This window comes from Ochotona princeps, chromosome 4 (assembly GCF_030435755.1).
Source record: "Ochotona princeps isolate mOchPri1 chromosome 4, mOchPri1.hap1, whole genome shotgun sequence".
Taxonomy (NCBI): domain Eukaryota; kingdom Metazoa; phylum Chordata; class Mammalia; order Lagomorpha; family Ochotonidae; genus Ochotona; species Ochotona princeps.
Window position 1 is genome coordinate 47,695,263 of NC_080835.1, and position 13,063 is coordinate 47,708,325.

The 13,063-nt window shown below is 53.4% G+C and overlaps 1 protein-coding gene across 6 annotated transcripts in view; it reads left to right on the forward strand.

The window, feature by feature from the left end:
- Nucleotides 1–12,548, forward strand: part of DENND2B (DENN domain containing 2B) — a 218,674-nt gene extending 206,126 nt beyond the window's left edge. For 5 of the 6 annotated variants that reach the window (XM_058663410.1, XM_058663412.1, XM_058663411.1 and 2 more), the window contains 9 exons: nucleotides 216–293; nucleotides 828–968; nucleotides 4,801–4,949; nucleotides 7,823–8,000; nucleotides 8,276–8,317; nucleotides 9,219–9,330; nucleotides 9,841–10,080; nucleotides 11,165–11,251; nucleotides 11,788–12,097. In XM_058663410.1, the coding sequence (XP_058519393.1) occupies nucleotides 216–293; nucleotides 828–968; nucleotides 4,801–4,949; nucleotides 7,823–8,000; nucleotides 8,276–8,317; nucleotides 9,219–9,330; nucleotides 9,841–10,080; nucleotides 11,165–11,251; nucleotides 11,788–11,822 (1,062 nt within the window). In that variant the 3' untranslated portion in view covers nucleotides 11,823–12,097. Of the gene's footprint in view, nucleotides 1–215; nucleotides 294–827; nucleotides 969–4,800; nucleotides 4,950–7,822; nucleotides 8,001–8,275; nucleotides 8,318–9,218; nucleotides 9,331–9,840; nucleotides 10,081–11,164; nucleotides 11,252–11,787 lie in introns of all 6 variants that reach the window. The other variant, XM_004593806.2, reaches the window with a different exon arrangement.
- Nucleotides 12,549–13,063: the final 515 nt, after the last annotated feature.

Here is a 13,063-nt window from a genome sequence, read left to right on the forward strand (position 1 = left end):
GGCGCCTGCGCAGAGCTTTGCAGGAGCCAGGGCACCTGGGGGGCTGAAGCCTGCGCCTGTCCTTTGGCGGGGGTTGGGGGATGGGGGTGGAGTTTAGAAGAGGCCTGGTGTCTTCCTCCACCAGGAGGGTGGTCCTTAGTCCTCAGCTCCCAAGGAGAAGGAGCCGTGTAATGATTCATTCTCTCTCTGTCCATTCTTGTCCCATCCCGGTCCAGCCAAGTGGGAAAGGGCCTCGGTTGCCAGAGGTTTACTGTGTCATCAGCCGCCTTGGCTGCTTCGGCTTGTTTTCCAAGGTAAGAGTCTCTGGCTCACTTCCCTCCCGCTCCCCCAGCCCCAATCAGCTGACAGCTCTCGCAGGAGTTTGTAGAAGCAGCTTAGATGAAAAAACCACCTGTGTGTGAGAGCAGGCAGGGGAAAGAGGACACAAGAGCCAATATAAGTAAGCTCTGCTTCCCTGCTGATGCCGAAGCCTGGCTCCCTACCTGGCTGGCAGGCATTTCTCCAGCTCCTGTGTTGGCAAGTGCCTGTTCATGTCACGGCCCAGTCTGGTCATGGACAAAACCCAGAGTCCCTGGGGGAAGCCAGGAGTGCCCCTGGGAGTGGGGGATCTGACTTTCAGATGGTATTTCCACTACCTGACTGCTCTCTGCGTTTGGGGACTGAAATGAGGCCAGCTGGGGAACAGAGCTGGGCACTGCTCAGGTGTGACAGCTTGGCCAACCGGTCCTCTTGTCTCCCAGCATCTGGCCAGATGCCAGGCTCCCCTCCTGCCTGCCCAAGAGGTGAGGAGAGCCAACTTCCTGACATGCCTCCTTTTGTGGGCGCAGGTGCTGGATGAGGTGGAACGCCGGCGTGGGATCTCTGCTGCCTTGGTCTATCCCTTCATGCGGAGTCTCATGGAGTCACCCTTCCCGGCTCCAGGCAAGACCATCAAGGTGAAGACGTTCCTGCCAGGGGCTGGCAATGAGGTAGGAATTCATGCTGCCTCTTCTCTCGGACTGCAGGGCCAGGACAATCCAGGTTGCAGTCATTGGGAGGTGACACAGCACACACCCCTCCATGGCCCCTTTGTCTGGTACCTAATCCATAGAGGGTGGAAGTGTTGCCAACTCTTGCTCCTCTGAGGGGCTTTCCTGACTCATTAGGGCTGAGCTGCATTCCACCTGCTTTTCTTCTGCTGACTCGGGAAATACTTCTGAGTCTGTGCTCTTCTCACAGCCAGAGGTTGTGCCAGACATTGGGGCAGAGTCAGAAAGTTAGAGAGGGAACACCACTCTGTCCTTGTGGAGTTTATAGTGTAGAGTGAGGGTGGGGGACGTTTTGTTTTTCTGCCAAAGGCCACTTGGAGCCTTATGATGTCATCTGTGGGGCCTACAAAGTTGTCAGCGTGAAAATTAGACTGCTGTGGGTTTATTGAATTTCAGGTCCCACCTGGGATAGCCTTGGCAGGGCCAGACCAGACAACTTCATGGGCCTTAAATGGCCTGCAGGCCAGATGCTAGACTAGAGGGGCATGCTAGTATTAAATACATCTCTCTCTCTCTCTCTTTCACCATGATTTATAGATGTGTTAAGAGGTAAATGAGGGAACACGGCCTACTGAAAGTATTTAATGAGGGACCTGCTTTAGGTTAGAGGTCATGGGAGGCCTCCCCGGAGAAAGTGACAAGGAGCGTCTGGGGAGAAGACATCCTGTTGATTGAATAGCAGATAATGAAGGAGAGTAGGAGGAGGGAGGCTGAAGGAGGAAGGTGTGAGAGTGTGGGTGATCCCAAGTGGAGGAAGCAGCAAAGGCAAAGGCTGGGAGAGTGGTAAAGCAGCTAAGGAAAGGCCCAGATGGCTGAAAGGGTGTGGAGTAGGGCAGTGAGGTAGGCAAGGACCAAGTCCTCACCACGTTCCCTGTTCCTGCAGGTCCAAGATCAGGACTTTAGATGTTATCGCAGCATTGTTAGGATAAGATCTGATTCATGTTTTTAAACCTGCTGTTGGCTGCTCTAAAAATAACGGCTTGGAATGAGTACAGAGAGACCAGATCAGATACTGTTGCTGTAGTAAAGGCAAACAATGACAGTGGCTTGGACTGAAGTGTAGCAGGAGAAATGAAGTGGATGAAGTGGAGATGTAGTTTAGCAGTAGGAGCAACAAAACTTTGCATGTGTTTGGAAGTGGAGAGTGACTATTAACAGTGTTTGTAAGGTTGACTCCCAGTTCTATGGACTTGAGCCACACAGGGTAGGATGGAACTACATCCAAAGATGGGAGCTCCAAAAGCAGAAGCAAATGATAAAGAGGAAGAGTTCAGTTAGGTGCATGTTAGGTTGGCGATAGCCATGAGATGCCTATGAGAAGGCATTTAGCAGAGAGAAGTGTAGCTAGGGAAGGCAAGAGAGCCCAGAGCAGAGTACTCTCCAGCCCACGGAACCCAGCAAGTAGAGGACATAGCAGCCCCCTCAGGGTGAGGGGGCATACTCAGAAGCCATGGCAGCAGGTACCTCCTCAGGAGTGGTGGGGCCAATGTGGAGAGAGTTGAGAAGTTAATGAGGGTGAAGAACAGCCAAGGTAGTCATCTTGCCAAGACTTTTGAAGAGAAACTGGGAAGGGGCACCAGGTGAAAGCCATGGTGGAGCTGGGGAGTGTTTGTGAAAGGCAGCTATTTAGGGCTGGTGGGCATAGCTCCAGCAGAGGGAGGATAACCACACTGCCACTGAGAAGGCAGCGGGCAGGCTACATGCAGACACTGGTTGGTGGCCAAGAATAGGAAGGGGTGCTGGCCATCAACTGGTGACTTTTGGTGTTCTCAAGCTAGAACAACGAAGTCAACCCGTGAGAGTCAGAGGCCAGCCTTGGATCCTGGGAGGGGGAAGAAGGGATGCATTTGTTGTTGCAGAGTGGGCAAGGGGACTGTCTAGAGAAGCATACTGGACTATTTGATGGTAAATACCCACCTGGGGTTTTTTTTTTGTTTTTTTTTTTTTTTTACCTGCTTCTCCCCTTCATCGTTTGCTATGGGGACTGGACAGTTGCCCCATCTGGAGAGCCCATAGGAAGCCTGGGGGTCCACTGGGATCTGGCCCTGGCATCTTCACCAGACTTACTTCTCATCACTCCAACACTCCCTGAGCCCCCCTTTGCCCTGAGGGCACTGCCCGCTCCTCTCTTTGGGTACGCCAAGCCCAGCATCCTGTGCACCACAATGCTTACCTGACCCCCTGATTGTTGCCCTCCCCTACACCTCCCAGCTCCTGTGTGGATCTTCACCATATCTTTGTCCTGTCCATCTTAAGGCTGTGCTGTGGAGGCTCCTTGAGCCTGCTGGGCTGTGGTCTCCTGCAGGGTCAGGGAAGGAAAAGCACTCTGTCCCTGGGTAGCCAGACACAAAGGGTAGTGGCAGTGTGGGGCTGGGTGCTGGAAGACAGAGCTTGTTGAACTGTACAAACAGGGCTTTTAGGAGACAGGGTCGGTGGGCTTCCTGTTAGGATGCAGAAGCCTCTGACATGACTGTCAACGGCATTCCATCCTCCCACGTCCACTGCAGCAGGGGCATAGCCAAAACTGCCAGTCACTGAGCCTCCTAGCCATTCCCTGTTCTGCAGGAGAGGCAGCCTTGGAACAGCCACAGAGCGATCTGGGGACTGGAGGGATCTCTTCAGAATCTCTTCAGAAATTCTGAGAAAAATGAAGGTTATATAGGGTAGAAGCCTCTTTTTTTAAAAACAAAGATTTATTTGTTTTTATTACAAAGTCAGATATACAGAGAGGAGGAGTGACAGAGAGGAAGATCTTCCATCCGATGATTCGTGGCTCACTGATCCGAAGCCGGGAACCTGGAACCTCTTCTGGGTCTCCCACGCGGGTGCAGGGTCCCAAAGCTTTGGGCCGTCCTCAACTGCTTTCCCAGGCCACAAGCAGGGAGCTGAATGGGAAGTGGAGCTGCCGGGATTAGAACCGACACCCATATGGGATCCCGACGCGTTCAAGGCAAGGACTTTAGCTGCTAGGCCATGGTGCCGGGCCCGGTAGAAGCCTGTTAAAAGAGTTAGCTCTGATAGGACTGTAAGAGAGCATTTGCTTCCCACCTCAGTTCTCAAAGGCTGCAGGGCCAGGAATGAGACTAGGGAGGCTGCAGCTCATGCTCTCCCTGCTGTGGCGGGTGGTTGTCATTCTCCACCCTCACAGCTGTGCCCAGAGAAGTGGCTGCTAGAGCCATAGCACTGACCTTGGGAATGGCCATTGCAGGGAAGAGAGCTAGGCCTGGCTCTACGGTAAAGACAGTCCTACTTCCTGGCAGGACCAAGGAATGGCCAGCCCTTTCCTCATGTTGTCTTTGTCCCTGATAAAGGACGAGGTGATGGTGATAAGGGCCAGGATGGCAAGATAAGCATAATTTCTGGAAGGAAACTTTCTAGCAGGAAAGGGAGGAGACATGGCAACAAGGACAAGCAACACTGCCCATCCAGAGATGGCTGAGAACAGAGGTGTTGGTCTTCCAGTGGGGTCTGGTCAGGATGGAAAGATGGACAAGAGGGCCAGGAGGACCCTACAGATGAGGCCGTGTGGCTCCTCCTGCTTTTCATGGTTCTCCTCCCCTTCTTCATAGAGCCTCCCCAACTGTCACAGGTAGCTCTCTCGCCCCCAAAGTGGTGGTTGGCTAGTGTGGGACAGAGCTGTGGTCTGGGAGACAGAGCCTGGCTCACATTGCACAGTATGGCAAAACAGAGGTCCTTGTCCTGAGGGATGGAAGGGAATGTAACCTCTGGGTGCTTTTCCTGGGGCCCCACTTTCCCCGTGGCTCTCCTGCAGGTGTTGGAGCTACGGCGGCCCATGGACTCACGGCTGGAGCACGTAGACTTTGAGTGCCTTTTTACCTGCCTCAGTGTGCGCCAGCTCATCCGGATCTTCGCCTCGCTGCTGCTGGAGCGCCGGGTCATTTTTGTGGCAGATAAACTCAGGTGGGGCCCAGCAGGGCAAGGGAGAAGGGGGAGATCATACACTCTCCGATCAATTAATTCCACAAGTGTTTACAAACTCCACTGTGTGCCACATTTGATGTGGAATTGGTGTGTGGGGTGGGGGTGTGCTTGCACATGTGTGTGGTAAGATAAGGCCAGTATGAAGAGGGGAAGGTTGGCACACTGGGGCAGAGAGGATGGCTGTGACACACACGATGGCAGGAATGAGAACCCAGTGGAGGACTTAGCCTGAAGGAAGGGGAGAGCCACATCTGCCTTTGCGGGGGCCAAGCGCGCAGGTGCAGGTAGCTTTAGAGAAAGGTCAGCAAGTGAAGTTTGTGGCTGAGGGCTGTGTTTTCGCTGGAGGGGTAGGCAAGGCCATTGTGGTGGGCTGCTGAGTTGGGAAGGAGCAACAGAGTTCCAGAAGAGCTGCTCCGGGAAGCACCGAGGCAGCCAGAGAGAGACCGAAAGAGGTGTGGCCTGGAGCAGGCAGCTGATGGGAATGAGTCAGAACTGAGCACTCGGAGAGTTGTAGAGGAGGAGGGGGTGTTGAGGGTGCAGCTGCAGGCAGTTGGCCACAAAGCTGGGAGGATGATCTGCAGAGCGATCAGCGTGGGAGCAGTAAGGAGAGAGCTGGACAGATGGCCGAACCTGGGCCTCAGCATCTGTATTTATGATTTCAGGGGTGGAGGTGTGAAGAAGGGAAGAGGTGAAAGCTTTCCTAGTCAGTTGAAGACTTAAAGAAGAATGTAAGGGGCATGAAGAAGGGGATAGGCAAGGAGAGATGGTCCCAGAATCCATCACAGATGGTGGCTTTTCCAGATTGGTGATTGGGGGAATTCATTCAGTCATATAGACAACAGTAAAGGTTCCTGATCTGTGCCATGCCGTGTCATCTGCAGAGAAGAGGAGACTAAAGGAAACTTCTCTTCATGTATCAATTTCCAGTATGGGGGTGCTCTAGTAGGGCCCTGGAGCAGGAGCCTAAAGGAGGGAGGAGTAAAACCAGAGCTGCTGACTTTTCCAGAGAGGCCCTGGTTTAGAAATGAAGCTGCCCCTTACTTATTCCTGTCACAGCCTCAATGCTTCTGCATCTTACTATTCTAGATGTTTCCCTGGGCCCCTTATGTAGGTACCCCATGGCAGCAGGAACTAACAGTATCTGGTGTCCACAGTGGGCTCTGGCTACCCAGACCTCAGGGGCCTCTAGCAGGACCTGTCCCTGGGGTTTCTTCTCCTGAAGGATCCCACCCTGCTGGCCCAGGCTTGTGCCTCCTCTGTGCCCCAACCCCCTAGCTCAGCTCCTGGAGGACTGTGAATGCAGCCATTGTTTGCTGTGGCCATAGCTGCCTCTGAGCACATTCCAGGGCCATTCTAGGAGGAAAACATCCCATGGTGCTGTTCTTGGCCTGTCCAGACCTTAAGCTCTGCCAGGCTTGGTCTTAGAGACACTGACTCTCCTACCTGAGGCTGGCCTGTGTCGAGAGAGGGGAGGGGCAGGCAGCCCCAGAGATGGCGCATGGAACTGGACTGGGATAGGTCCAGCCAGCTCAGGTTGTGTTGCTTGTGTCTGAGGTTTTCCATGTCCTCAGTTCCTCTGGACCTTGTTCTGCATATAGTGGTGGGAGAGAAGGGACCCGTCTCCATGTTCATTTTCCCTAGGAGTGGTCCTACGCTTGGGGCTTCCAAGGCCGGGGATCCTGGAGAACAATGTGTCCCCACCCTGGCAAAGCCCTTTGCAAGGTCTGTGTCCTTGAGGGTATGAGGAACTGCTGTCCCCAGGGGAGGGACCATCCAGGCCAGGGCACCCATGTCCAGTCCCAGCACCATGTTAGATGTCTGTGAGTTGGCAGGAAAGCCAGGTGAGCACTGACAAACACTTGGAACATTCCAGAAATCCTTTGAGGAAAGGAAGTTTATTCTGTCTCAGAAGGGATCCATGTTTTGTCACATGCTCAAATCCCTGCTAGAACACCTGGCACTTTGATGGGTGATTGTGGGGTCTATGCTTGCTTGTGGCAGAAAAGTGAGCCCAGAAAGTGAGCTGAGCTTGTGGCCTCTGTGTTCCCATCTGTGATGTCCCTGAGAGCAAGCCTCTGGCTCAGCCCCAACACATGGGGTCCAAGCCAGGCAGGTCTCCAACATCCCCTAGAATCTGCTCTGCCCCCAGCACACGTGGGGACACATGTTCACTTCTGTCCATTCTAGCTGGCACCGTTGGGATTGTCCTCCCTTTGTCCCCTCAGTCATTCTGCTTGGCGGCCAGGCCCAAAGAAGGCTGACCTTTCCCTTTACTCCCCTCCCCCAACCTGCGGCTACTTTGAGAGGACAGATGGAAGGTGTCCCAGCCTGACCAGGATGGTGCCGACCACCTCCCATGTGATTTCTCTGCACTTCTTCCTCACTTCCAGTGCTGTGTCCAGTGAAGCGAGAGCCACCATAACCCTGGGCTCTACAATGGACTAGACAGGCGCTGGGTGTCACCCCAGCTGTGCACAGTAGAATGGATGCAGCCACACCTCTGGGAATCTGTGGTCAGCTCCTGCCTATCTTGCCCCTCTGTGTTCCCTGAGCTGGTCCTTACACACCTGGTGAGGCCCTGCTGTGAGCGTAAGTGTGTGATTTTGTGTGTATGCAAGTGCTGAGGCCTTCCTTCATGTTTATGAGTGAGGCCCCCCCACAGGAAGGTCCTGATGTCCTTGTGGCCTTGAGCAACAGCAGCTGGGGGCTTCACTGGCCCAGGGGGTCCACCTAGATACCCAAACCCCATGAGCATTTTTGTTGTGCTGGGGGGTTGTGCTCAGCGAGCTCGGACCACACTTCCCCAGAGCTGCTGGGCCCGGGCTTAGGGGCTTGTGTCTGTCCTTTGGCAGTACCCTGTCCAGCTGTTCCCACGCCGTGGTGGCCTTGCTCTACCCCTTCTCCTGGCAACACACCTTCATTCCTGTTCTCCCGGCTTCCATGATTGACATTGTCTGCTGCCCCACTCCCTTCCTGGTTGGCCTGCTCTCCAGCTCCCTGCCTAAACTGAAGGAGTTGCCTGTGGAGGAGGTAGGCCGCATGGGGACCTAGCTTGGGAGAAAAGGGTAGGGAGGGGAAGGAGGAAAGCAAAATCCCTGGGAAGGAAGGGAGGGTGGGGGAAGGTGGAGAGGCCCCTGGGATCTCATCTGTGGCCTGGGGCCGCTCTTCCTCCTGGAAGTCCTTTCCTCCAGTGCCACTCACCCTGTTCTGTGGCCCTAGGGCTGTGGGGAGTGTAGCGGCCTGGCAGAGGGTGCTGAAGGACTCAGATCCTGAGCCTTGTCACTAATGACTCCTTTTCTCCTCAGGCACTGATGGTGAATCTGGGATCAGACAGATTCCTCCGCCAGGTAAGCGTGGCACACCTGCACCAGGGTGGGTGCTTCTGGGATACAAGCTCCCAGCATTCCACACCTCCTTCTCAGAACACTCAGCCACTGTTACCTTTGTTGAGCTCTGGATTCCATACTCTAGTCCTTCAATTTAGGAGAATCTGTCTCTCTGATCGGCATTGTCAGCTTCTAGAAGTCAGTGTGGGAATATAGGAGCACAGCCTGGATGTCCGGACCTGACCTCTGGGCTCTGCCTGCTCTGAGCCATGTGGACCTGGATAGGCCTCCAGATTTCCCTGAGCCAGGGCCCTTGTCTCTACAGCAGTGCTGGTGATAACAAATGCTGGGAACCCTTGCCGAAAGATGGGGTGAACCACTGCGGCGTGCTGATATGTAACAAAAGCCTACAGTCTATTCTGTTCACCACAGAGCTGTGGCTAGTCATGGAAATCCTCCTGGCTCTCCACAGAGGAGCACAGCCCAGCACGAGCCCCTCTGGGAGTGGACTCTGCTTCCACACCACTGACACAGCCAAGGTCTGTGGATGCAAGGCCCTAAGCCAGACCATAGAGGCAGCCTAAGCTTCTCCTGGAGATTCAGGCTGGACCACAGCCTCTCTGCCCCCAAGCAGATGTGGCTGAAGGGGCCAGAACTAGGGAGAATTCATGAGGATTGTGGGAATAGGAACCCAGGCTGGTCCTGGCCACAGTGGGTGGTGAAGGCCACTGTCTGCTGCTTTTTATCTGAGTAACTTTGGACAAGTTTCTTAACCTGTGCTTAGTTTCTTATCTTAAAATGAAGCTGACAGTTGTGTCAGAGCTATTGGGCAGAGTACATGAGATTATATATTTAAGGTATTCGCACTCAGCAGATGTCTGCTCATCACTGCCCACTGTGACAGCTGTCACTCCTCCTGCAGATGGACGATGAGGACACGTTGTTACCTAGGAAGCTCCAGGCGGCATTGGAGCAGGCTCTGGAGAGGAAGAATGAACTCATCTCCCAGGACTCGGATAGCGACTCCGACGATGGTGAGGGAGGCCAGCCCGGGTGCAGTCGGCTCTGGTCCCAGACACCTTCCGCTCTCAGTCTGGCCCTCATGGGGGCTGGTACCATGCTCTGTGCACCTCACCCTTTCAAGCTTACGAGGGCCCAGGTTTGGGACCCCAATTTAGCATTTACTCCAGGAGATTTGGGGAAGACAGCCCAAAAAGGTAGCAACCACTTAAGACCTTTGTTGCTGACAAGAAACAAACGATTCCTCTCTCCCAGGCCCCATCTCAAGCCTGATAAATGGAACCTCCTTGTCCTGGGAAGCCAGGACAGTCACTTCAGGCCAGGGATGTAGGAAAAGTGGTGTTCTGGTCTTTGATTTCCCTTTCGTTCACCCAGTAAGGATTATTTGCCAACTCCCATGTGCTGAGCAGAGCAGGGTGCTGGCCGCCAAGTGTTCTTGGGGAGAGGGAAACTATACCTGTGGGGGTTGGGGATGCCTTGCAGGCTGTTGAGCTGCATTCCAGAGCCACTCTTTCCCTTTCTAGAATGTAATACCCTCAACGGGCTGGTGTCGGAGGTGTTCATCCGGTTCTTCGTGGAGACCGTCGGACACTACTCCCTCTTTCTGACACAGAGTGAAAAGGGGGAGCGGGCCTTCCAGCGCGAGGCCTTCCGCAAATCTGTGGCCTCCAAAAGCATCCGCCGCTTCCTTGAGGTTTTTATGGAATCCCAGATGTTTGCTGGCTTCATCCAAGACAGGGAGCTGAGGAAGTGCCGTGCAAAGGGTAAGGCTGGGAGAGCTTGGGTGGACAGCTACGGGCCTTCCCTGGATTGAATGAGTAAGCCCTGTGATGGAAGCTGGAGGGTGTCAATGAGCACCAGGCTCTCTCTGCTCAGAGAAACTTCCAGGGGACCTATTTTTCCTTCTTTAGCCCCAGTGAATGCCTCCACAGGCATGTCTTGCACAACTAAGAGCAGTGTGCCATCAGCTGCCCATCTCCTCCCCAAATGCCCTTCTCATTCTTAAGAGGCCAGCTGAGCAGCTGGTGGGGTGTGGGATTCTGAGAACCCAGGACTTGGGCAGTGCCTCAGGGAGGACCGGGCTTGCGGTCTTACTTTGGTGGCCATCCCTATTCAAGGCACACATGGTTATGTTGTCTTGCAATTTCATCAGTTTCACTCTAGAGTTTTCCTGTTTCATCAAGATCCATCTAATGTCAGGGTTGTCTCTCCTATCTACTAATACTGAACATTTAGGGCAACAAATATATCTGGAACCATACAATATGAGTCTCCTGGAGGCATGGTTGTTAAGATGCCTCTTGCTTCAGCCACATCCTGTGTTTAAGTTGTAGCTCTACTTCTGGTTGCAACTCCCTGATGATGCATAGCCTGCAAGGCAGTAAGTGATGGCTCAAGTCCTTGGGTCCCTGCGTCTATGTGGGAGACGTGGATTGAGTTCCTGGTTCCTGCCTTTGGCCTTACCCAGGCTGGGCCTTTAGAGATTGTACCGTGAATGGGAGATTCTGCCTTGCCGCATCTCTCTGCCTTTGAAATAAAGGTTTTGTTTTTGTTTATTTAAAAAGTGCTCTAAAGAAGCTCAGGTTTCTAGTCGGGGCTGCTCAGAAGCAAGTGACGTCACCACCACACTGCAGTTCAGGACTGCACACTGGGTCTTCCTGCTGTGTAGAGTGAATGTTTGTGAGATGCCGCTGGGGATCATTTGGATACATTGGCCTGAATTTTGATATGATGCTGCTAGTAAATGAAAACCCCAAGTGTCTGATGTCTTCTCCTTTGGCATTCATGCTCCAGGATCCCCCTCCTTTCCCCAGTGACAGTTCTGCTTGTCTTCCTCCTGGTTCCCAGGTCTCTTTGAACAGCGAGTGGAACAGTACTTAGAGGAACTCCCAGACACTGAGCAGAGTGGGATGAATAAGTTTCTCCGAGGTTTGGGTGAGTAAACCTGTGACAGACGGAATGAATACTTGGCAAGGGGACCTGTATCCCCGACTGCCCTCCGGCAGCACCAACAGGTGTCTGTAACGGGGCTGCAGCTAGAACGGGAGAGACCTTGGTGAAGACGGTGGCAGCATTTAGTGGAGATTCTCACACAGCTCAGCTCCCTGTGACTGCATTCCTCTCTCTGGGAATGTGAGAGCTGTTGGAGCCCTTGAACTGTCCTCTGGACCACAGGGGTCCACACAAGTCCAGGAGATTGAGGGCACTTCCTGTGAAGCTCCTGGAACTTAGCCAGCTAGATCACTGGATCATAGCGTGTCTCAAGGGAAACAGGCCACACAGGTTAAGTGGCTTACCCAAAGCATCCTACTTTGTTTTCACTCCCCTGGATCACATCTGCCACAGCTGTACTCAGTCTTTCTAATCCATAGGCTACCACCAAGATGGTAAAGTAGCGGGAAGGAGAGGGTTGGGAGGTTGGAAGCCATGGCACTTGAAGCCTTCTCACTTTCGCCCTCTCTGGCCCACAGGCAACAAAATGAAGTTCCTCCACAAGAAGAATTAAAACTCGTGTCCCAGTTCGTGGACTCCAGTGCCTTGCAGAGCCTAGAGCCAGGGGAGGGGGGCCCAAACGGGAATCCTTGGGACTGCCCCCTCCAGGCCAGCCCACCTCTGCCTCCACTATTATCCCAGGATACTGTTTGTAAATAATCTGCTGTAAGCTTTCTTAACTGTTTTATAACAAGCAAAAGAGTCTGGTAAATATTTGTATATTCCCAAGGGGCTGGGTGCTTTCCGGCCCTGCCTGAGCACGAATGAAGTTTCGTTGGGTGCTGGTAACTGGCCAGTTCTGTGCAGCTGAGTGTCTCAGCTAAACCACTGACCTTCCGGGAGCCTTGGCCTACCCGCCCGCCTGCCTGCCTGCGACCCCTGCTGCCAGTCTGGGGTCCCTGATAGCAGGTGCTATCTTGTGATGTACAGCAAGACGATTTTTTAAGAAGTCTTAGAGTTTCTATTTTTGTCCTGAGTGGCCCTCTCCCTTCCACCTGTTTTAAAAGGCAGAAGCCAGTCAGTTCACATTTGCAGCATAGCACCAAGGCTCCTGGGCTGGTCCCTTTCTGAGATGGTCAGTGAGTCCCCAGAAGCCCACCCTCCAGCTCTGCCAGCGCTGTAGGCTCTCTGGGCCCAGCTCCCGGTCAGCGGTGGCCATGATGCGGTACAGGGCATCCCCACTCTCTCCCACCTTCTACGGGTGTTCTCAATAAACAGTGTACAGTTGTTGGGGCCCAGAGTCCCACGTGTCCTTTGGCTTTATTGTCTATGGAGTTCCCTTTCCAGGAAGTGGCCCTGAGAAAGGCCAATCAAGGGAGTCCCCACCATGCAGGTAACTCCATACTTGAGTCAGGGTCTGGCTTCAGTGTGGGTCGCCGGCCTCCCCTGAAATCAAGTTCTCTGGATTGATTTGCATGACTGGTATTAGAGTTAGAAATACTAATCACTGTTCAGCTCTGCTTCCCTCTGGTAGCCAGCTGTGCAGACTAGTCAAGTATTTCTAACAATGGCGGAAAAATGCTCTTTTCCCTCTGCCTCCATTTTTGGGTGACTCTCAGCATGGCTGTTTTCTGTCTGAACTCTACCAGTAGGCATGCTGACTTAGGTGTAGTGAAGCTCAGCTAGTGCCAACCCAGGGCAGAGCCGTGACCCCATTGCCATGTCACTCTATGGATAGTGTTTTTCACTGGAACTCTGTATTTACATGCAGAATGTTCACCACATTCCATGGAAGAAAGAAGCAGGATGGGGAAG